The sequence below is a fragment of the Etheostoma cragini genome, chromosome 11 (genome assembly GCF_013103735.1).
Source record: "Etheostoma cragini isolate CJK2018 chromosome 11, CSU_Ecrag_1.0, whole genome shotgun sequence".
Classification (NCBI taxonomy): Eukaryota; Metazoa; Chordata; class Actinopteri; order Perciformes; family Percidae; genus Etheostoma; species Etheostoma cragini.
The window spans coordinates 13,305,854-13,330,889 of NC_048417.1; the positions used below are offsets into that span (position 1 = coordinate 13,305,854).

Genomic DNA, 25,036 nt, shown 5'->3' on the forward strand with positions numbered 1-25,036 from the left:
CATGTACCTGTGCTACGTACACATAACAGTATGCAAACACTCTCTCTTGCCCCATAAGAGAAATGGGCCATCATCATCATTAATGCAAAAAACACTACACCACTTAGGCTTGAGTAAATGGTAAAAACATGAATTATTAAACATGGTTATCAACTAAAACATGGGTCCAAAAAGTTTTCTGTATGAATAATGCAATTTTAGGAGCAAACTTGTATACTGTAATCTAGAAAAGTCATTCTGTTTTGCGATCAACAGAGATCAACTAAGAAGAGCATTAATGATCATGAATTTGCATGTACCACTGCAAAATGAAATACAAATTTAAATTTGGTAACGGAATAGAACCCAAAAAATTGAGAATACTTTTTAAAAGTTTTAATCATTTTAATGATGTTCACAAATAATAACAGGAGAGTACTCAGTGTTCATGTGCAAAGTATTCATTAAATAAAGGTGAATCCAGCCAAAGAAAAAGTCATGTGTTACTTGATTGATCATGTACTGTCCTGCGCAGTTGTCTAGAGCTGTATTCATTTCTTCAACATAATATATATTATTACAATGTATAAACAAGATACCAATAAGGTTGTTATAATCTAAATGTTAACCCCCTAATACAACCAATACATCTTGAAAACAATCCCTATTATATAATATCAGATAATATATTTGAGAGGAGGGTCATATTCATCTTCATAGAGGCCTTAATATAATCTATTCAAAACTTTAATAATTCATATAGTTGTATTTTTACTTTACATAATAAAATATTGTATACACAAGGCAAGGTTTTTGTCACAGCAGTTCACATTGGTTGTAGAACCCATGTCTCTTATGTATGGCTTTAAAATCAATAATCAGGACAAAATAACAACAGTTTATTTATTGAGCAGTGTTTTCAGTGAGTGAGTTAGTGCATTTATAATAGCAGACATGGAGGCAGAGTGATGTGTCAATGCATTCACACTTTGGTCACTGGGGGAGCTTCCCAAAGCTGCCTCAGCAGCTTTCAGCAGACACACGTAGTTCATGACTACCTCGTCCACTTTGGCTACTACCTCACGCTGCTCTCCTTCGCTGCTCAGGCCTTCCACCAGTGACATGCAGGCCTGCGTTAGGCAGCAGAGTGAGTGGAAGCTGTGCGTCAGAGTGAGCAGTAACTCCTCTGGGCTGCTGTACTCTACACCCATCTGACTGCAGGCGCTGCTCAGCACTTTCGCCTGCATGAAAAGCAGCTGGGAGAAGTTATCCATATCAGCCTTGTTGACCTCTCGTCTTGCACCTCTGGACCAGTCGCCGACGCTGGAACGCAACACACCAGCCATCTCTAAGGCATCCTTACGTGTAAGTGCAAACCCTGTATGGAGGCTGTAGGTTTTTCCTTTCATTGAATTTACACGTGCTAGCCTTGCTTCGAGGCTCATGTCATTTGTAGCTGCATTTACGTTACTCTGCTCTGCTTCGGAGACAGCTCTCAAGACTGTATTTTTCTTGCGGTTGAAAGAAACTGAGCTGACAGAAAACAAAGCATGGGAGTGCATCTCTCTGTCTTCATCATCACCATCGGCGTTTTTCTTTCTCCGCAGGAAGCAGTGTCTGAACGGCCCATGGCATCTCCACGTACCTACATCACTTGGTGCTGTTGACTCTGGCAGCAACAGGGAGGCTCCTCTTGGCTGCCTTCTACCAGACAAATTAGTTGCGACTGAACCTTGGGACAAGCTCTTGGGCAAGGTTTTGGCAGAGAATATCCTCTGTACTTTGGGGGGATCTTGAGACGGAAAATTCTGACCACTACTCCTCCCTGTAAGTGTGGCTCTGGTCTTCTCTATCAGTGCTTCTAAACTCCTGGAATTTGGCATTATGGTGCTCCAGCTTCTTCTGAGCATCCGATCCCTGTTTGGCTTTCTGTTGCTGCTTGTTTTAGGGTCACATAAAGATCCGCTTAAGGGGGAAGCCAGGGTGTGTGGGTCGGGGCTGGCCTGTGTTAGCCCTCTGGGCTCTGTGCTACTTCTCAATGATGATGGTGATGTGGTTGTGGTGGTGGTATTGGTCTCATAACAGAGAGCTAAAGATGACTCTTCCCCAACCTTCTTCAGCTGTGTGCAAGCTACACTAGGGGTAGTAGGAAAACAAAAAGAACTGTTAAGCATCTCCCTGACAGCATATATTCATCTTTAATAATAATAATAATAATAATAATTAAAATAATAAAATGCATACTCATGTACTAGTTTTACAGAAACGATGATATGCATCTTAGTTAATTCCTAAAGGGTCAAATAAATGGAAAATATACAAAAGTGACATTTTTAGAAAACTCCGCAAATAAAGGCAGGAACACATTGTGAAGTTTGTTGTTTCAGTTGAAAGAGAATAAGAAAAAAGTAGAAAAAAAGGTTTGTTTTTGTTATTTCCGTGAACTGAATGATGATTTAATATGTATTCCTTCCCTTATTTGCTTGCAATGAGGAAAACGTCTTTTTTGTTCCTTTCATGCACTTTCACAGACAAAGACAGACTTCACAGACTTTCACCTCTGTTTTAGTTTTACCTGTGGTTTCTTTTATCTTGGGCTTTCGATGACTGTTATCTCGATTAATCCCGAACCCAGGCTCAGCACTGGTAGCTGCATGGATCTTCCTCAGCAGGGTGGGGTCTATGGGCTGTCCAACCCTTCCCTGACCTTGTGGCCCATACTGTTTTTCCTCAGCAGTTACATAACTCAGCCCCTTGAGCGAGGACTCTGACAGTACATGCATGTTGTCTGTGGCACAAAGAGGAGAATCCATGGGGGTGACACAGCTGCTGCTGCCTGTGCTACAACCGGCGTCTATAGAGGAACACTGCGAGCTCTGGAGAGAATTAACGCCTTCACTCTGTATCGATGACATGCGCTTGCTCACGTGGTATTCATATAGCCGTGTGACGTCATGATCCAATGGTGGAATCTTAATTTGCTGCTGCTCATTGTCTTGTGAAGTGGCATCTCCTTCTGCAAGGGCAGGCACTTTGGACGGAGAGTGGAGATGAGCATTTAACTGTTGGCTTCTTTCCTCTGAGTCCTGTTTCTCTTCCTTTACTGTCAACCTGTCTGCGTGGGAAGCCTGTGAGTCAGTCACACCATCCATAGATAGATTTTCTGCCATTTTGTTTCCAGGCCCTCTCTGCTGCCATTTTTGATGCCTGTCTTTAAAGTGAGTTCGACCCAGATCAAGTTGATTCATGTAGTACGAATCTCTCACAGTGAAAGCGTTATACTTCCCAACAAGATGAGGGGCCTCCTCTTTAGCTGAGTCGTGAGAAGTCATGTGAGATCTGTCAGAGGATGCACAGGTAACTCCTTGCATTCTGCTCTCTGCCACCCTCTGTTTTCCTCTCTGCCTGCTCATTACAGAGCCTATGTGCATCTTAGTGAAGTATTCGCTGACTGATTTTATTTCCATTGTCTCTGGCTCCATCTCCCCGCCGTTGGAGTGAAAAATCTGGGAGGAGGCAACAGCAGACGATTTAGCCTCCTCATCCTGATGCTCCTGAGTGTTGTACTGCACAGCTCCGGCACCACCGTCGCTAGGTGCAGCAACCTCCGTCTTTTCTTCGTTCACAGCATGGTAACCCTCTGTCATGGCTACATGCATCCTCAGGTGGTTCTCTGAGTGTCTTTGAGCGGCGGCCAGCTCGGAGCTCTCCGTCATCTCAGAGGAATTTGTCTCGTTGCCAGAATCTGAGGACTCAGGACTAAATGCCCGTGATATTTCTACACCTGTGTACCACAGAAAGACAAACAATTAATTGAAAACTTCATCTGAGGCATAAGAAATATCACAGATTAAGGGATGAGTAAAATATGATCAAAGGTAAGGTAATTCAGCATGGATGGGGAGAAATGCGGAGTGAATGATTACTTTGGAATAACAGACAATAAAAAATATAAATCAATATATAATAAGCACTCAAGACTAAAATCAACTAAAGGCATCTATAAAATATTAATAGAGAACAGACAAATAATTACAATTAGCATACTATGGGTGGCTGTTTAATGTTACATAATATTATTACATATTAGAAAACATTGTGCAGTGTGCAAATGAGAAAAAACAAACAAAATGATCCACAAAACGACAACAAATCATGACAAAAATAAATTAACTGTAATGAACACAATCACGTAAAGAAATACACAAATGGAAACAGAGGACAAAATGGGCTTTATTGAAAAAAAATGAACAATGACAAATCAAAAGTGAATGGCTGGAACATGTGCGGTGTCAATGAATGAACGTTACAATAGTGTAAGGAGAACCTGTGCTACTCTCGGACTGTGCCGGACTCTGTTCCTCAGACGCAGCGAGGGCCTCGAGTGCCTGTAAGGTGGACACCACTGCATCGTTCAGAGGCTCACCGTGGCCTTCTGCTCCGAGGGCGGGCACTGAATCTATAAGAGACACTGGGATATCATTGCAGGCCTCTTGGGCCCGAATGCCCCCCTGCTGCTGCTCCTCCTCGTCAGAGCTGTCCCTGAAGCCAGGAGGAGGAGCAGCTATTGCCAGGTTAAGAGAGTGCAGCAGTACGTCATTGTCCTCCTCGTCATTACCGTCCGGTGGGGGAGGGAGGGAGGTTAAGTCAATGATGTCATCGCTGGACCCTGAGAGTGAGAGTAACATAGGCTTGTCAATGTCACTCATCCCCATGTCCTCCTCACAGCTGATGTCATCTTCATCCTCTGCATCATCTGTTGTGTCTGCGTAGCAGATATCGTGCAGCAGCGGCTCCTCGATACATTCAGTAGGACCAAAGATTTTGGTGGCGTACTGGTACCCATCCCCGTCTTCTATGGCATCCATCATCTTATAGTCGTCCTCGAGACGCCTATACATGTGGCTGTGATTGTCTAACATCTCTGGGCTCTCATCCATCAGTCTGTGGTAGCCCAGATTTTGGGGGTTTACACTGTCTAAGGGAGGATCTCCAAATATGAAGGAGACCTTTGCACTCCTGGAGGAGTCTTGGGGTTTGGGCCTGGGAACGTTGAGGTAAGTTTGGGAACAGGGGATTCCGCAGCACTCTGCCCTCTCTGCCATGTGCATTGAGTGTTGGGGTTGGTGGATCTCAGTAATGTAGACTCGCTGGCCTTCAAATCTCCCATGCTGGAGGTATTCACACTCCTGGTTAGAATAATCTTGGTTGCATCTCTGGTTGTTTCTGTCTTCAAATCCTTTCTGGGGTGTGCTGTATGTACACTCAATGGCCTGGTAGGTCTGCTTTACTCTTGCTGCTTGGCCTGCAAAGAGGAAGCAAAAGATGAAACAGGACTTATTTAAACACAGCACTTTCTGATGAGTCATTTTGTAATTGTTTCAGACTAACTTGTTTCTGTGTTTTGAGCCACGTTGAAGATGGAGCGCCGAGAGTCCACCAGTAATCTGTAGTAGCCAGCAGTCAAACAGGCCAGATTCATTGCATCAACAGACTCCATTAAGAGAGTGATGGGCTGTGAAAAAAGCAGATAAGCAGATGACAATGAATGCAAAGTAAATGGGAAAGCGGGGCTGTAGAATGACATTGTAATGTCCGCTGACCAGACTTGATGTTGTTAAGTTGAAACCATAGAAAATATTCACAAAACCAGTAAGCACATGCTTTTTATTTTTTTAAATATGAGGATTTGTTAACCTTCACATCCAGAACATGTAGTTCCACTCTAACCCTGTTCTCATCTTCTGTATACATCTCAATGCGATTGACATGACTGAAATCAGCCAGAAGTGCCACCAGGTTGGTTTTAGTATTAATCACATGGCTGATGCCGTATTTGGGCCCCACCAGCAATGTCACTTCTGTGTGCTTCTCGCCTTGCTGTGAAAAGGGGAAGAGAGAGGCAGCACATGTATCACTTTGTGTCACACACTGGCTGCATAAAAGGTGAAAAAGTTCTTTCACTCACAATTAATACGGATTTAAAAACTCGTCCTCCATACAGCCTCAAATCGCTGAGGTACTTCAGATAATGGACCTTAGCCTGCAGGGCAGTCAGCTGGAATGGGGGAGGAAACAAGACACATAGGATGAGATTCAAGCTCAAATTACTTCAATGAGGCATTTACAGCAGAATGTAGTGTTCAAAAAAAGGAAAAAGGTTCAAGGCTGTCTGTTCAAGCCAACACCCAGCACCATTATTTTGAAACTGGCAAAGAGAGAAATGTGAGACTGACTGTAAAGACAAAGAGAGAGAGAGAAGAAGAGAGAAAAAGGGAAGAGGTAGCATACTGTAAGGTCTAGAAGTGGAGTTAATTTATATTTGGAAAGTCGTAATGCTCAGAATTTAGTATAATGTATTTATGAGTTTATTTACTAGAAATGTGTTTACATTGTTTAGTCAGTTAATCATTTAAATATTTATGTTACACAATTATTAGTTATGTTTTTACATGTTTATATATTTAACAGTCCGAATTTTCAGTTGAATCTGCCTCTTTGATTTACTCACGTTTAGCTCGGTTTAAGTTCTTGTTGCTGATTGGTTAGGGCAGTCCCGTGGAAGAGGGGGAACGAGGAAGTGTGGTTGTTGTAATGTATGTTCAGTAAAAGTACGGTACTGAGAAAATTATCCATCTCCATGTCGCTATTTACTCCCATAAAGAGTGATCCACCACCACATATTGAACCCTCAGGTTGCAGTACTCTACCTTTTTACCAGGGGGCACCAGGTTCTGGTTGGTTTTGAGGATGTGAGTGAGGGCTTTTTTGATATTCTTCTCTTTCATGCTAGACAGCACTGCCGGAGGCAGGAACAACGCCAGACCCCACTCCTTCCTGCAGAAAATTCATAAAGATTACAGAATGCTCAATCACTTTGAAAAACAGACAAGTCATCACTCTTGACCGGTGATTGATTTATTCACCCAGAGGGGAAAGGGAATTGATTAAGTGACAGGGTACAATCAGAATCATTAACTAACAAACGGGAATGTATCTTATAGCACTGCAGTAATAAAAAATACTTTGTTTCACTGTATGACGGCATTCTGGACTTAGTAACCCAAAAAACAAAATGACTCTATATTTACATGGTGCTGTGTGAAATCCAATCTACTTACTCAATATACTTGAGAGAAACTTTCTGGGACTGCTTGGTATTGATGGTTAGAATATACATTTGCAGGGCAGCCAGATGGAGAGCTGTGTCGTATTTCAGCTCTGACCCAAATCTCTCCAACACCACATCATTACAGCTCTGGTGGACCCGAGAGAGAGAGGACAGGAGGTTACACTTCAGTTACTCCTTGTTATCATTAATTGCAAACTTTCACCATAAACGATGCTGTATGTGTTACCCATATGCTGCTGCATATGGTGATATTCACCTGAACGTATAGGTACTCAAATGCTACTGCGTCTCTCCTAAGCAGGTCCACAGGATCCTTTGGGACAAAAGTGATGCGAAAAAAGCACTTCATCTTGTTTGACCCTGGCCTCTGTGTCACCTAGAGCACAAGTCAGAAGAAAACGAGCGACCCATAAGTTGAGTGTTTCTGTCTGCAACGTATCCAATAAAAAGAGCTTACATATGTTTTAAGATTTTCTTTATGAGAAGAACAGTGATGGTGCACTATATGCAACATTTGATGTTAACTCAAATCAAGTATGTCAAGATTAATAAACGTTTTTAACAGGGAGTTGAGGATTTGTTAGAGACTAATAGTTAAAAACTGAAAACAGGGGGAAACAGTTGGCCTATCTCTGTCTAAAGAGAAATAAATCCACCTACTAGCACATCTAAATCACTTCACTAATCTCTTTCACAAAAAACAGGGACTATTTCTGAAATGTATGTCACAGGTGTCTTCTCTAATTTTTGGCAACCAAGTGAAAAAGCATATTTCCCAAAATGTCAAACAATGCCTGCAGTTTTGCTCCTGTTGTACGACAGCATAAATACAAAACAAATTCTTGGCTGAAGACAAGGGTGGTATCCTCCCTCTGTTTTGTCATCCGGTCTATTATTTAACTGCCTCTCCTGTTTAGGAGCACCCGAGAGAGAGCTGTCTCACCTGAGTTAGCATCTCCTGCTCATGCAGCAGCATGAGTTTGCTGGCAGACCCCTCAGCTCTCTGTTCCAGCATCAGAGAAAAGTGCTCGATGCTCTTAATGGATAGCTTTTCTTGCAGGGTCAAAATGACATCCTTTCACACAGACAAAGTCATAGTTAATACATTATGAGAACCGTGCAGATGCAGCAGCCATGGTATCACCTCAATACCAAAGCCATATTTAATTTTCACAGCTAAAAACACATAGAAACATGAACTGAACATACAGTCAGAATTTTAACTGCAATAGGAGAAAACAAAAAGGACATGTGCATTGTTGACCAAGTTCTCCCTTCCGCACAATTCGGTTTAACATTTTGTCTTAATTATAACTTCAGTTCACAAGGTTCTGAAGGCTGTAGTGAAGATAGACGTTTGCACTTTATCATGTGGGGTGCAACTCTAAATCACATTCAACATTTAAACTGGACAACACTTCAGATTACACAACAGCCATTCACAGTGAAGCAAGGTTCTTTCGGGCATCTACCTTAATGGATGTGCTGCTGTCAAATTTAAATGATTTGGTCTGCCCGTTCTCCAGGTACACCTTCAAAACATTTGGCATAAAGAGAAGGGAGTTGTCCTTCACCGTTTCCTGAGGATGGAATAACAATCATTCATTTCCATTCCTTTCATTTATTTATTTATTTTTAAGGACAGTGCACAGTCACTAACATTTCTGTAATAATGCCATCAATTGACTTGGTCAGTTTTTCCCAAGTCATGTGATGCATTGGAGGAAAATTTTATAATTGGAAGACCCCTAGGAAAAATTACTTCACATTCAAGAAATCAATAGTGATGTAACTATTTACTTACTTGCTGAAACACACTCTCATTTCCATCTGGTAATTATGTAGCTACAACCAGTAAATGGTTAATTTAGCTTAGCACCACAATATGTCTTTTTCACAATATGTTTACAGTTTAAACAAATCACATTTAGTATGTTAGTTAATGAGCTTTAATGGTTGCAACTGGCAGATTACTGTTGGACAGATCCAGGCAAGCTGTTTCCCCCTGCTTCCAGTTTGTGTACTAAACTAAGCTCTCCTGACTGTAGCTCCATATTAAACAGATACTGAATGAGAGTGGTCTCTATTCTGAAATTTGGTGGTATATGTTCTCTTATGTAATTCTCAGCAGAAAAAGAAAATTAGCATATTTCCCAAAATGTAAAACTATTTCTTCAAACATGTATGTTTTCACATTTAGTTTAAACTCCATGACATTTTTTATTGAGCTAAAATTGAAGTGAAAGTAGCACAAAGTAACAATCTTCTTTAATAACCACTTTCTCAGAGGATATGACTACCTCATAGTCTCCTTACTTTGTGGTTGCGCTCTAAAAAGTCTCTTGTCTGTGTGAGACATCCAACCATTAGAGGAAGCCCTCTGTGAGTGTCCCCCTTTTTCTGTAAATCATACCCACATGCTCACTGTTTCATTCCAATGATGAAAACGTGTGTAAGGAGGAGATACATTTCTTGCTAATGCAGGTCTTCGTTTTTCATTAGTGATTTCTGACATATTCACTCTGCTCTATGCCCACTTTTACAGTTCACGTCTGGCGCTGTCGTCTCCTTTTCAGAACTTTGATGTGTGCAGAATGAATCAGCGTCCAGTGTGACTTACAGGGACCTGGCCATTGATGATGACCTCCTCAGCGAAGCGGACCTTAACAGGATTAGTCTTTAACTTGGCCTTTTTGGCTGCGCTGATGAATGCCGATTTGGGTGACTTTTGGAGGGAAAGAAAGAAAAGAAAATGGATTTAAAGGACAATCACTTTCTTTATGAGTCATGTATTTTTTTCAACTCCACACAATTCAAGGGCATGTTCCCTTCTTGAAACATGACAACCTCCCATTTCTCCACTCAGTGCTAATGCAATTAGAGAAGCTCTGTGTAAGGGCCGGCGTGACATTGAGGCTGCCTCGTGAACCGAAGCAATTACAGGCTGGATAATACAAGTTGCTTGGTCCTCTGAGTATTGTGGAATACTACATCCATGTTTTTTTTTTCTTCCTACATATCATATCTGCTTTCAATATGTTAAGTGGTTTTATTAAAGAATCACCACTTGTCATAGTGAGCCTCTACTGAACAAACTGATTATTTGAAATTCACAATGAACTGAAGAAGAAAGAGCATTTATGTTGTTTTCCATGTGTACACACTTTTGAAGGGAATTTAAGCATAATTCATTAACTTAACTGTAAACAAAGGCCAGATTTACAACCATGTGGTGCTCTTTGACTCCAGCCATTTTTGATGTGGCAGGTTCATGGGGTCTTGCAAGGATCTGATGCTAAAATATGAGTAGACTTGGAAAGACCGCAGCAAGTGGACTCCCTTTGAGTTAGCAGGGCTCTAACACTCAGCTAAGGCCTTACTGAGACAATGCCAGCACAAACATATGGCATGATAAATGGCTAGCTTTCACAGAGTCAACAAAATAATCAGCTCCAAACTTTCTATTGGTATGTACTTAATTTCAGTCATAGGGAATGGAGAAACTTACTGGGTACGGCTGAATAACGCTCAACAATATGGACTCCTTGCAACTCCTGCAAGACACAAAACATGTTAAATAAAGCATATTTTTTTCATAAAAGATTTAAACAAAACTAAATAATGTGGTTAAGTGAAATCTGAATTCGTTTCAGTTTTTTTCCAGTTACTGTTATTTTTAGGACATCATGGTGGACGGTAGCACAAGGACCATTGTGTCCCAGTGATGCTCCTGGCAGCCTGTGTTGCCTCCGTAGTGCAGAGTTTTACTGCAGAGACTGAGGCCATACAAGTCCATATGGTTCACAAAAGAGTGACCGTGTGGGCACAGTTCCCTGTACTAATGTACTGTTGACAGACTGCCGCACAGGTTGTACGAGGACCAAGCGCTCACAGCCAGCTACTTAGCTGTGTCAGTGATATTAATTTAATGAGACGCATGAAAAAACATCACCATGGTGAATGGAGTAGGTGGCTACAATAAAGTACCACATCTGCTCAGCCAAAATATTTGGTTTTTAAATAGAACGATTATTCTGGATATAGGTATAGGTACTGTGGCCATCTACAATATGTCTGTAAACTGTAAGAGAGAAGTAGTTTGATTATTTGCATTGTTCACAAAAGTGAACTACAGTGCCCAAATAAAACATTCACCTTCTTGGAAATTTTCATGTTTCATTGTTTTACCGGATTGACTCATTGACTTAACGTGCCATTTTGACACCCACGTTCTAAGCTGCTTGAAATGGTCCTTTGTTGTCATGGTGTACTTTACAACAATGGTTCTGCAATTCCACACACAGATGTATTTTAACTGCACATGTTTAACTTATTATAAAACTAGTTTTCTACAATATTGAGGATTTAGGTGTGTTCTGTCGTGTGAAAACCATATTTTAGTTTGGTAATTAATTAAGGTCACTTAGTAAAAATACAGTCCTTTTTTTACCTCAACATTACATGTAAGTATTTTTTAAAGTTAATCAGTGTATAAAACGATAACATTAAATCTACTTTGATTCAACATTGTAAAACAGTAAAACATGAAGACATCCAAAAAGCGTCAATACTTTCTATAGACGCTATACAATTATTAACAACAGGTTCAACAGCAGGCAAATGGCATCTCACCTTAATGTGTTGTCATACCTGACAAGGTCAATAACCCTCTCCCTGGGTGCTGAAGTGACTGGCTCATCATTAATCATGATGATCTCGTCTCCTGGGATCAGCTTGCCTTCTGATGGACCCCCTGTCAACAAACACCAAAGAAGAGTTAAGTAGTACACGCTGTGCACAGTCATGCCATTGTTCTTGATTTTCTTTCTTGTGGCTCAACGCTCTAATGAATGCTTACTCATTGAGCCCTGTTAAAATCAATGAATCATCCACATAAACTACAGCCTCTGGGTTTGTACTCTCTCCTTTCTGGCTACTTTTTTGGAGGATTTTTTCTGCTTTGAGGAATATCTTGATGTTGAGTCACTGCTGTATTAGAGCACACAGTACAGCTTTGGCACTTTACCTGGTGTGACTGACCGGACCACCACAGGTTTCTCACTGCCTGCCACAAATCCAAAGCCAAGCACTGGATCTCGTCTCATCTCAACCTTCCGGGGCGCTTGTGACACAAACTTGTCCCCGTCCAGACAAACCTCCTCCAGGGAGCTGCTCTGGGAGACGTGGCTGTAGGAAGAATAAAAAAGGATGTATCCTGCTTATGTCATCATACTGGTTGTATTTGTTACATTGTAAACTACTGAAGCCACTGTGAGTGCATCAAGAAAAACAGAAATGTAAAATGTTCATAAATATTTCAAATTATAACAATTTAAAAATGCCACTGCTAATGTATTCTGTCATTAAACCCAATGAGCAATATATTTGTTTTTTGATTATTGTTACAATGTTATTGCTATTTTAAAAACATTGCAACATTCTGCGATATATTGCAATTTATCACTATTTTTTACAGCTTTTACTTTTTCCCAATTTCAAATTATGTACCCAAAAGTAATTAATTTGAAATTGGGAAAAATTGTTTTTATCTCAGTTTTGTTAGACAAGTATTGCGATGATATCTCATTGTGAGGCCTCTGGTGAATCCCATATATGTGCACTAAGAAAAATCCCCCTAGAGAAATCAAACTGCAGCTCAGACTGGAGAAAGCTGTTCAAATGTTTAAATAAAGGGAACAGCAATTAATTCAACTGCTAACTTTATAGAGATAGTTGTTTACCTTTTTTACCTTTACCAAAATCCCAAATGTTTCAAGGCAAGATGCGAGATATGGTTTTGAAATAAGGAACCAGTGCAATACTGCAAAAATAGAACAAGTGGGTGCTGGTAACCAAGCTCCATTGTTTTTATTCTCACATTGCAGACATCCACTGTGTGCTTTACCAAGGAGCAGTTACAGTTTTCTGTAGTACTCATACTGTTGTACTTCAGAATAGGCTTTTGCCTTGCCACACTAGTAAAGATGCAGGACAAGTATGGTGTGAAATGTGTAAATCCTTCTGCTTATCTGAGTTTGAGATTTGCTATCTTGAATCTTGTCATTAATTACTGGCTGCAAACCAAGACTGTATGGTTTGTACCTTATTTGACCATTTCCTTCAGTCACCCTGATCACTGCACATTACTTTGTCCTTGCATCATAATTATCATTCTCTCCTCTAGCTCACAAGATGATGGACAAACTCTATGTAGCTTTCACATATTCTGTGATTAGAGATTTTACAGTGTTTCTCCACTTTCTCTGGCTGCAAAAACAGCAGTAGCAGCTCCGTATGGTGCCAACAATGTTGGTTAATTTAAGACGGGGGCAGATAGTGTGTGATTCACAGTTATTCTTGACACATGTACTATTCACCACTAAATACTAACAATTAATCTTTCATTGCACAAAGACACAGAGAGATCTGTCCATTGCAATCCTGATACCAGGAGGGGAAAAAAAACAGATTCGACAAGATGTTCAAAGCTAAGTGATCTGAGATTTAGACTGAGATGAGGATTTAACAATTCCCTCCCAGAGCTGTTAACCAGAAATACATCATGAATATTTGATCTGTCATTAGGATGTGAACTGCAGCTGCTAAACAGATGACAGAAGATGACAGAAAGTGGAAACAGCAGTCCTGAAATGAACATACATCATGCCTATACATCATGCCTAAGTGAACCCAATCTCTGTGATGCTCTCACATCCACCTTTACGAAGAACTAAGACTTGAAATAAAATAGATAGTTTTACATCTATAAACCAAAAGCTCAGCCCTCAAAGTAACCCTGATCCAAAAGAAAATAATGTAGGATCAATATTTGAACCATGTGAACATTGACTTTATAGCCAACTGTAGTAAAAAGGGACCTTCAATGTTTGGGGTGTGGTGAAGAGTTTCTACATTACATAACTATAGTTTGGAATAGACTTTGCTGAGCTTTAAAATTGTCCATCTAAATATTGTTTTACAACTAATTTCTACAGGTAAAAAGATGCTCTTAATGAACCAAATTGTCTCCTCTTTTGGATCCAGATCAATAAGCCGCTTTCTTTTCAAGCTGAACAAAAGCTAGCAAAAATATTTGTATCTTACATCAGCCTATTAGACATCAGGTCTAATAGGCTGATGTAAGATACAAATATTTTGCGGGCTGGTATGCTCTTAAAGTTGAAGGGATGTTTCTGTACCACAATAACAAATAGCAAGTAGCAAACACATCTTCATTGAATTGATTGTAGAAATGTATCTTTGTGTTCTAAAAGAATCCAGCAGATGCTGTGTCAAATCTGACCTGCTGGCACACGGATGCTGACAATCTCGTTTTTATGTTAATTAAACAAATGCCTCAAAAGTAATGGGCTACTGATTCAAATTAGACCATAAAACACACAACCTAAAGTGGTAAGTACTTTGTGAGTAACATGCAGAGGCCACAACTAATACATGTATTTGCAATTAAGATAGTATCCTCTTTGTTTCAATTAAAAACCACATCTTCCAGTTCCAGTCCAATTGAGTCTTCCATTGATGGGTTTGGTAACACATGCATTAAAGTGTAATTAAGAGATAAAATCCCATCTTCCTTCCTTCCCACATACAAATGTTGAAGTGGAGTGCCGTGTTTGAGGCAGATATATTTGACTTTGGACTGTTTATACATACTTTTTTGTGGACAACCCTTTCTTCAGAACCAAATTCTTTTTTAAGAATTAAAAGAGGAGACTTAGATACAAAAATCAAGAAACTACAATTCCACCTGTAAAAAAAAATAACAATGCAGGTACTCAACACACTTTGTCAACCAGCATTGTAATTCTGCAAGTCTTTGCGCTAACTTCTGTTGTAAAAGTCTATAAAGAGGGCTTTTAAAAATGGAAGGAGCTGAAGACTAAATTTAACTCAAGTCTTTGAAGTGTTTAATCACTGGATCTACAATGTCACAACATTAATGACATTTACCACAATAACTGACTGTATCATCACATAAAATAACATATCAACAACATCACATTAAAACATCACAAAATGCTTACTCCTTCTCACACCAACACACACATACTCATGCACACTACGTGCACACATTGTGACTAAATGAAAGGAAGGCATAAATATTTACATTTCAACGTAGATTAAAACCAATTTGGCACATCCATTATGAAATGAATGATTCATTTGATTCATTTGCTAAATCAACACAGAAGCGTCTAGTTGCGGCGGTGTGCTACAGTAGTAATTTGGGCCGGCAGAAAGACCGTGTGTGCCAAGCCTGCGGGAAAAAGACCAAAAAGGTGGAGCTAATTGAAAATAATGAGCTGAGTGGTCCTGGGGTCATTGAAGGAAACACTCAATCTGTCATCTTCAGTACAAATAAGTTTCCCTTGACACCCTATGTAACACATTTACTGTGTAAAAAAAAACAATTAGCCCTTAAATGTGTTGTTATATTTCTCTGACATGAAAGCGACAGGGGATGTGTTGTATAATTGAACAGGACTGCATGGAAATGTGAGAGTGGGAAATGCTATTGACTTGTACAGACATACTAAATAAATAAATAAACAAATAAAGAATTGTACTACCTGTATTATTTAAGGCACTGTTTAATATTCCCATATTACTGCATTTTACTTTACTGTATGATATTCTTCACATGTCATGTCAGTATGATATTAAAGGGATTCAGAGGCTGTCCAGATAATAATGGAGAGTAGGCAACTATTTGTAGCACCTCCACATCAGTATTTCCACACCCAGCCTGGCAATGTGGCAGCACATACATGACAGAAAACACTGGGTAACACCTGGTGAAACATTTTCATATACGTTATTAATTGGTGCATTTACTAACCCTTTTTACAAATTTTTTATTTTTATTTTTTAAATGTAACAGACATTTAAATAATCAAAGTGTCTTCCAAATGTATTAGTTAAATATCTGTTTGAGATACAGGTTGCTGGTCTACCTGCAGGGCCCTGCTGTGTTTATATTTTCTGTCCCGGTGGGCCGGTGTGCTTTTTGGGCGATCGCCGACACATCTTTTAAATAACAATTGTCCAGCCCATAAACCGGCCCACAAAATTGGTAGGCCCAGATCGGTGTCCCATTGTTTTTTCAATGGACACTGTCCTGGCCCAAAACACTTTAGTTTAGGCTGTTTTTTTCCCCCCCTAAACATACACCCCCTACTTTTACAATGCAATGGACTAGTCCGTAACAGTGCGAGGCGCGAAAACTAAACGCAGTGACAAAAGAACTGGAAAGTACACAAACAGAGACGAAGCAAGACAAGTCTAAATGGAAAAAATGAAACAAAGTTACCCAAGCGGCTCAAATAAAAGAAAAAAATGAAGACGCCAATAGGAATTTGGCAACACTGCCAAAGATGACAAACTTTTTACGGCTACTGTTTGGGATACAGACAGGAACAACAACGTCCAAAGCGCTGAACATGCCGCTACAGCAGCAGCAGCTAGCTTTGAAGTGGCGCTAACGCATGATAGACCTCTTCAAATTAAAGCATAGGGCCTCTTCATTCCTGAAATTATTATTAATTATATTATATAATTTTATTATATAATAATAATATTATTATTATTAATTATATATATATATATATATATATATATATATACATATATATCAAGTATATTGAAGTATTTTATGTGTCACCTCTCACTGATTCTTGTTCACTCATTACATGGCGTTAGTAGTTTTAAGGAGTAGGAGTTGGTATACATGTTCAGAGGAGCACAAGGACGCGTGGTATTTGTGATCTTATGTGGTGGCCAAAATTCCAGGGCTGATTTTTGGTGCCAGTCCATCCCTGACAACAACTCAACAATTACCGCACAGTGAACTCTATCACTTTACATTTGTGAAGGTCTCTTGAAGATGCATTTAGTTTGGATTTATGCGTAACATTTATCTCTCAAATGACAAACTCAACAGATTGCGCACAAATCTAAACCATATGGACCTGTGCATTCAGGAAGAGTACGACCTCCTCCCCTGCACGGCCACCTGCTAAACATGGCTGGATTCCCATTGTGCAGACAGCCATGCATCTAATTGTCCCTAATCATACTCATTAGCTGCTAGTGTAGCTTCACAACACTTTAGACAGCAATCAGAAACCACACTGTGACCAATACAGTGTACACAATGAACAAAAATGAGTAGCATGCAATGCTGGTTTTACTGTACAAAGACTATTTTTATACTTGCTTTGGACAAACTGGAGTAAGCTCAATACCAAAAGCAATATCCTGTTACTCTTTTACTGAAAGGCCGCTTTGACATGGCTCACAACTCTGTTATATTTGTCCTGCCTGGAACACAACCTTTTTAATTAAGCAATCTCAGCCAAATTTTATTAGCCTATGTTTTGCTGTGTCACTCCTCCTTTTAGGGGACTAGCTGCTGTGAATTTTCTAAACATCCCAATGATGGGCTTAATAAAGTGAGTTTAAGTTTTGACTACTGTTTATTTTATTTTGACAGCTTTGTTTACTGTGAAAAGAAATTGCCATTCTTGTGATCAGTCTTTAAAAAGAAGAAGTGTCTTTATTTACTCTGCTGAACAATCCTCCAGACAAAAGCCCAGAAATCTCCAAACTACATTACATTTATGTTAACTCCCATGTGTTTCATTGTAAATATTAAATAGCTACTGCTTTATTCATGTGCTGTCCTGTCACGCAGATTAGACATGGATTCCACTGAGGTATACAACAATTAAGTGTCAGCCCCCTGGCAAACAGATGACAACGGACAGCTACAGAAACAGACGTTACATTATTCATGAGTCTTCCTTAACTATAGGAAGATATTGCTGGAATTAGAACTGCCTCCATGATCTGCCTCATCCAGACACACTCTCTGCATCCAGCACTTTCCCTGCTTCTTCCTCCTTATATAACTCCTCTGACATCACACTTCTCGTGCTATAACCCATGTGTGACAAGTGCTCACCTCCTATTCCGTTTAGCATGCAGATACACAGATGTTTCACATTATATAGATGCATCTATGACTTAAAATAAGTCATGTTGTTGCATCATAATAAATGTGAAAGGAGAAGTGACAATCTTGTGAATTAATGAAAGGAGCAAACACAGTCAGAATCTAGTATGCACAGGGGTTCATAAATGCAGCATTTATTTTTAGATCTAGCATGAATGCAAATTACACATCTTGGGAAAAATAGGAAAGGAAAGCACAGCCAAATCAACAGCACAAGCAAGTCACTCACTTGTTACATTAGAACATGTGCACACGAACACATAAAGATCCAGTGCAGAGTTTCTTTTTACCTGCCAGTACAGATATCCAAAGATCTTATGAAGGATCAATCACGCTGATGACACAACAACCCAGCATCCTCTAGGGAACATGCAGACTCTCAGACCAAAACCAATCCCTGCACAGATGATTTTTTTCCCTCAGTGGCAGCGTACACACACTGAAAAGACCTCTCCTGAATTTGGGAGACTGCATGTGGCATGTTGTTGGTGTGCAAGAGAGAAAGAGAGAGAGAGAGAGAGAGAGAGAGAGAGTAGGCAGTGGCAGAGTGTGCGCAGCAGTGGAGGGAACAGAGAATCAGTATTCTGAACTCACAGATGGAGACAGTGTGGAGGCAGTGATGTGGCCGGAATAATCACAGGTTGGCAAAGCGTCTGAAACATCTGGGACAGAGAAAGCTCCCATTCTGTTTCTTTAAACACAGGGCACTCACTTGATGTAGCAGTCACGCCCCTCTCTATTGCTGCCCATGTCCCATCCATTGGGGGGTCCCTGTGAAGCACTCCAGGTCCCTGAAGGGGGCGGCCGGCCTAAGGATTTTGTCCTGTGGCTGCAAAGGAAGAAAGGATTGAGAAATGAAACATAGACCATAGATTGTAATGTGCTGTTTCATTACAACCTACTTGCATAACACACGTAATACCAAGCTCGGAGGTTATATGCTAAATCAGTTAGTCTAACTCCAAAATAATAGTTTTCATAGAGATATTTAAATCATAATGAGTCGTGGCCTGATGTGAAGCAATTCAACCCAAGAGATAAGAGAACTGATTCAAGCGTGATAAACAAGTTTTCCTCGCCACAGTTCACTCAGCGAATACAAATCAAATTAATTACGTAAGCTAGTCACACAGGCAGAGTTGTCATGCCTCACTCTTGTGCTTTAAGAGGCATGAAATTGGTTTTATTTCTAGATGTCAGCACATTCTTTATAAAAGAAGCCCAGAGCATTTGTTGTCTAATAAAAGTGGTTATTTGATTTGCTCAATGCCAAGACAATTAGATACAGTTTATCAGAGAATAGAATCAGCTATAACCATCATTCGCAGATCACGCCCATTAAAACCAAGATTAAATACGATTTTTCTGATTCTACCAAAAAACCACACTGCTTCAAAACCTTTTCCCTGTGCTACAAGTTGGCAGAGGGAAGGTATGCAGAAGAACTGTAATCATTTAAAACGTTTTAATGTGTCTTTTTGTCTGCAACCCCCCTCCTTGTCTTCCCTTTATCTCTGTCTTTGTGTCTGCACACTGGTGATGCTATGAAAGCAGTGGCAGTAAGTTATGTCACTTCAAAGGCTTGTCTGCCGTGTAACAGGGCTCTTCACATTCATTATTCAAAGCTCCTCTTTTTTCCCTCTAAAATGTTTTCCCACTTACTGTACCAGTGATAATAAATGATGTGCAGGGTGCTGCAATCTGCATGAGAGTGTGCGTTAGTTAGGGTGTGCCAATGAACACGACTGTCTGTATGGGCACATGTCCCTTGCATTCGGTATAAATAAAAAAAATAAAAAAAACATCAACACAATGTATTAGCTGAGAGAAAGGCTCCAAATGTTCTGAAGCCATTCAGTGCAAGAGTTAGGCACACAATAGTGGTACCTTAGGAGAAGTGTATTCTATGGTCACTTCCACTGCTACTGAATGTATTAACCATAACTAATTCATAAAAGAACACAGCTGAAAATTGTGTTTTTCTTTTGAGCACTACATATGAATTTGGGCTCTAAACACAGGAAGCAATCTTTAATTCTGTCCCAATACAGTGGTGTGTTTGGGGGGTTTTAGTGTTTCCACATGGATATGGATTCATTTGATCTATAGTACATTAGCTGAGAGCAGTCCTCTGTAATGTTTGTTTAGAAAACCTTTCCTGCAGCTCAGATTATGTGTGTGGACACAACTGCACACTGTCTGAAACTTTGAGCCATATTCACCTCATTGATGAATCCAACTGGTAGCCTCCATTTCAGTCTCTTGGATAAAGCTAGAGCTGTTTGGTGTTGCAGATTTATACACTTTAATCAACAGATGTAATGTATAAAAGGTCAAAGAGTTGTAGCATCATGAATCTTATTCTATAATAAAAGTAATTCTGCAGGATTACACCTGTGGCAATAACATTTCTCCAAAGGTCTGCAATGTAATGAAGCATGTTGTACTTACAGTTTCAGACGCTGTGCCTTGTGAATATGTTTTTAAGCTGAAAATTTCCACAAAATGCATTATTCTCTCCCTCAGTCACAGTAACGTGTTTGTATTAACGGCAGAGTCATAGATACAGTGATCTTTGATTTCTTTGGTCTCCAGGCGGGAGGTGCATTGTGCCGTTGATTCGCAGTACTCAGAGCTTAGAGAGAGGCTGAAAAGGCTCACCCTCCGGTGGACAGTGAAACTGATCTACCTCAGCTTGCATCAATAAATGATACCTGCACAGTCACATCGGACTAAGTAATTGAGCGCCAAGTGGGCAAGCCGTGCTGCACAATTCATGATCAGTTACCCAAAAGTCAGAGTGAGGACAGAAGAAGAAGAAGTTGGAAGCAAGTGGACTTTCTCTCAGGACAAATTGCACTAAAATAGCAAAATGCACAACAACTTTTTTATGTTCAAATTTGGCTTGCTTTACTATTCAGTAGCAATTGAAACATTATCTTTAAAGTTCCCATGACATGGTGCTCTTGGGATGCTTTTATATAGACCTTAGTGGTCCCCTAATACAATATCTGAAATCTATTTCCCAAAATTCAGCCTTGGTGTAGAATTACAGCCACTTGAGCCAGTCCCACAATGAGCCTTCCTTAATATGTGCCATTAATGAGGCTGTAGCTTTTGAGGAGGAGGGGGGGCAAGGTGGAGGTTGGGGGTGGGGCCTTGATCAACTGCCACTTCGCTCGTTTGAAAGCCATGAAGTCTCTCTCATGGGTGGGCCAAATTCTCTGGGCGGGAAAAGCGTAAGGGAGAGCTTTCATTTTCTCAAAGGCAGAGCAGGATGGCCAGGGCTCGGTTTACACCTTTTGCCATTTCTAGCCAATGGGGGACCATAGACAGGCTGGAAGAACTCATATTCATGTTAAAAAACCTCATTAGGTGAAATTTCCATGCCATGGGACCTTTAACAGTCATTAACAACCAAGCGAAAAAGGAAAAATGACTGAAAATACATTGCAACTACATGAAAGTTCAAGCCTCTGTTACCACAGCAACTAACATCAAGGTTGTATGATCTATATTGGAAGACTACAACACAATTGTATTCAGAGACTTCATTTTGTGCATCTATCTTGATACAATTGTTAAGATGAACAGTGGCAGAAGAGTCTGTCATCCAACTTTATCAGTAACAATCATTAGGAAGATATGAATTTATTAGTACTGTCTGCGAGATGGGGAAAAGATCACTTTTCAGTCCTTCATAAAAATTGCATGAACAATGTGATCCTTGCTTTATCACAGTAGTTCACTTGCACTTTCATCTCTCTGAATAAAGGCTATTTGCAAAGAAGCATTCTATTGTGTTAAGGAGACTGAAATCCTGTTAATGTAGTGACTAACTATGCATTATAGACAAGCCACAGCTAAGAAGAGCACATTCCAGCACAGACACTCAAGTGAGTTTGAATAATTTACATCGACAATCGCCATGAGGGTTGGCTATATGAAACCACCCATTGGTGCCATAGGCCTGCAATTACGCATATTGAAAATTAAGTGTAAATTTTTGTGACCTATTCAGGATGTCATTTCCTCTGAGGAGAGTTTGTGTCAATGATGTATAGGTCAATGAATAGGGACTAAAGTATTAACAAGCTATTTACTTTTGTTTGAGCAACTTTCAGCACACCAGCTGCATAAATACACCCACACCCACATGCACGCACACAACCACCCACCCACACACACACACACACACACACACACACTAAATACACTCAAACTGTCACACAACATTGACATTTAAAGATCTCGTCTCAGTCTCAGCTTGGTCATGTTTAAGCACCAAAACTACTTGGTTAAATTTTGAAATAAAGATAGTTGTTGGGCTTAAATCATCTGTGCCGTTGCTTAACATTCTGTTACGCAGAACGTCATGTACTTATGTTTGTTCCGTAATGTAAAAAAAAATAAATAAATCAAAGCTGCAAGCAGCGATGAACCGGCCCTCGCCTCCTTGCAGGTCGGGCGTACTGGTAGACGCCAATCTTTGCAGCAGTAAGTTTGTGCGCCAGTCAGACATTGCAAAGCAAAAGATTGATTTCACTGCATCTATCTGTGTGTGTACTTCTGTCTGCGTGTGGCCCAACTTGCTCTTCCCTTAAAACGCTTCCGTATTTTAAAACTCTACGTTTTTGTCAAATAAAAAGGAGAGAGCAAGATGCCTTCTATTCCTAGATCTAGATAAGTTTACCTGTACTAATCTAAACTAACGACATGATCACTTTCACAAGATAGAAAGAAAACGTAAACTTTTAATCTGTGCTATTCTCTGACAGTAAAAAAACCCTAACCCTAAAAAATAGGTTCCTTGCACTTTGTGCTAGGACATTGTTGGTGCCTTTGCACTTCATTCACTGACAGTAAAAAAAAAGTAATTATTGCATGCACTGCTGCGCTGGCACTGCTGCATTGCTGCTTGTTCGAAATTACACGGCTGTTGGCCTTTCCACCTCTTGCTCATCCGATTCAGTCGCCACAGTTCTAGTACCAGGCTGAGGCTACTTTCCCCAATGTAACATCATTGCCAAATTGAACCCGCTAATGGGAAAAATGACAAAAAACTGGCCTTTCACACTATTCTGAGAAGTTTAAAAAAATTATATATATCTTGAGGGCTTTTTTACCCAGTAGTGGTTTTTACCCTTTTACAGCTTTTAAAATGGCCACCTTCCAGTTGGGCGGAGCTAATGAAAGAAAATGGGAAATATGTGTGATTGATCTCGTTGATGTCAATGATTAGAAAATGATGCATATCACATCTGGTGACGATTGGAGAAACTATAACTAAGTTAAGGACTTCCCACGCATTAGGGGGCGCTATGGAGCCCGCTTACAGGTATGGGCCATATCGCAGAACAGACTCGCGAAGCTCCCAGATGTTTATGTGGGCGCCAATTTTTATGAGTTTTCGCATACACTGAGGCCATTATTTTCCCGAGTGCTAAAACCAATTAAGGGGGCGCTATAGTGCAACCATACCCCTCCCATGCCTAAATGTGAATTTCGTGAATTCTACAGTCCTCAAGTTTTTGTAAAATTAGAAATTATGCATGAAATTCGCCATATCGTAAATGTTTGTGAATTTTTCTAACAATAGCTTGATAGAGCTCCAGATGGTAGGCATGTTCCCTCAAAAGTTAGTATTATAAATGATCACTCTTTTGAGTTCAGGGTGCATGTTAGGGGGCACTATGGAGCCCCCTTGGCAATGCAGTACAGAACTTTGTCATTTTCTTATAGGTCTGACATGAGTGCAAGTTTTTGTGAGATTTTGTGCATGCTAAAGCCCTCAAAAACGAGAGAATCCGGAATAATAACAATCCTTGAAATAAAAAAAAAACAATGGGTTCCTTGCACTTCCTGCTAGGACACCGTTGGTGCCCTTGCACTTCAGTGCTTGGGCCCTAAACACGGATTATACTATAACCTCATTTCCTACATTGCAATCGTAACAATTACTGGAGGCAACTAGAGGGAGCAGCCACTTTTAATGTTAATATGAGTCATGGTGTTTCTTGGAGGAGGACAATCTTGTTATTACCAATCGTGTGTTTGGTATGTGTTTCAAGTATGACTTCAGATCCACGAGCTAGGAGGCTGTGACGCTGCTCTCTCTGTGCTCTTGCGTTAAACAGAGACATTTATGGTGATTTTGTTTGGATATAAAATCTGTGAAGAGACAGCAGATGAGATGACCATCTCTGGGGAGGAGTCTGGGCAGCGGAGCAGAGAAGTGGCTCAGACAGAGAAGAACCTCTCTGATTAAAGATTTTATTCCTCTACTCCTTTTGAGACAGCCACCATCCTGTTGAGAGCACATTTTCACTGGCTTATGTTTCAGAAAACATCTGCCCTCTGCTTGACTTGTCCAGCCACCACCTTGGCTCTGATCCTTTGATCAATATAGCAGCACAGTCAAACATGGTCTAATCTGCTATTTAGATTGTGCACTGTTAATACATGTTTAGTTGTTATGAAATTCAAAAAGTTGTTCAACAATATGGCTCAATTTCAGTTTGTTCACTTTTCATTGTGTTTATTTGACATCAGAGAAGAAAAACGCTTTGTTTTCCTTATGTGCAAGAATCCACTTTCACAACCAAATCAGAGCCTGGTTGACTAGAATTACTGTTAAGACTCACTTGAGAATTTCAGAGCCTATTTTCTCTATTATTCCAACTTAATATTTTATTTCTGTGTTTGTCTTTGGAAGCAGCAATAGTGTTGCCATGGGCAACTGCACTATCCTCAGCAGCTCTCTGGTGCCTCTATATAAAAAGATTTCTGGTTAGTTAATCTCTTCTGGATGGGAATAAAACAGCAACTGGGAAACAGGCCACCCACGGTTATACTCTTGCTAATTTACAGTGAGTAACCTCACAGTCCCC

General features: G+C 40.1%; 1 protein-coding gene across 5 annotated transcripts in view; it reads right to left on the reverse strand.

Moving 5' to 3' along the window:
• Nucleotides 1-370: 370 nt before the first annotated feature.
• frmpd4 (FERM and PDZ domain containing 4) overlaps nt 371-25,036 on the reverse strand; it is a 36,539-nt gene continuing 11,873 nt past the window's right edge. For 2 of the 5 annotated variants that reach the window (XM_034884813.1, XM_034884814.1), the window contains 16 exons: nt 18,859-18,975; nt 12,138-12,298; nt 11,744-11,864; nt 10,620-10,665; nt 9,732-9,836; nt 8,584-8,691; nt 8,055-8,186; nt 7,368-7,487; nt 7,101-7,237; nt 6,690-6,816; nt 5,948-6,037; nt 5,677-5,859; nt 5,371-5,494; nt 4,307-5,284; nt 2,555-3,763; nt 371-2,110 (listed from right to left, as the gene is read on the reverse strand). In XM_034884813.1, the coding sequence (XP_034740704.1) occupies nt 879-2,110; nt 2,555-3,763; nt 4,307-5,284; nt 5,371-5,494; nt 5,677-5,859; nt 5,948-6,037; nt 6,690-6,816; nt 7,101-7,237; nt 7,368-7,487; nt 8,055-8,186; nt 8,584-8,691; nt 9,732-9,836; nt 10,620-10,665; nt 11,744-11,864; nt 12,138-12,298; nt 18,859-18,975 (4,990 nt within the window). In that variant the 3' untranslated portion in view covers nt 371-878. Of the gene's footprint in view, nt 2,111-2,554; nt 3,764-4,306; nt 5,285-5,370; nt 5,495-5,676; nt 5,860-5,947; nt 6,038-6,689; nt 6,817-7,100; nt 7,238-7,367; nt 7,488-8,054; nt 8,187-8,583; nt 8,692-9,731; nt 9,837-10,619; nt 10,666-11,743; nt 11,865-12,137; nt 12,299-18,436; nt 18,648-18,858; nt 18,976-25,036 lie in introns of those variants that run through there. The other 3 variants (XM_034884815.1, XM_034884816.1, XM_034884817.1) reach the window with 2 other exon arrangements.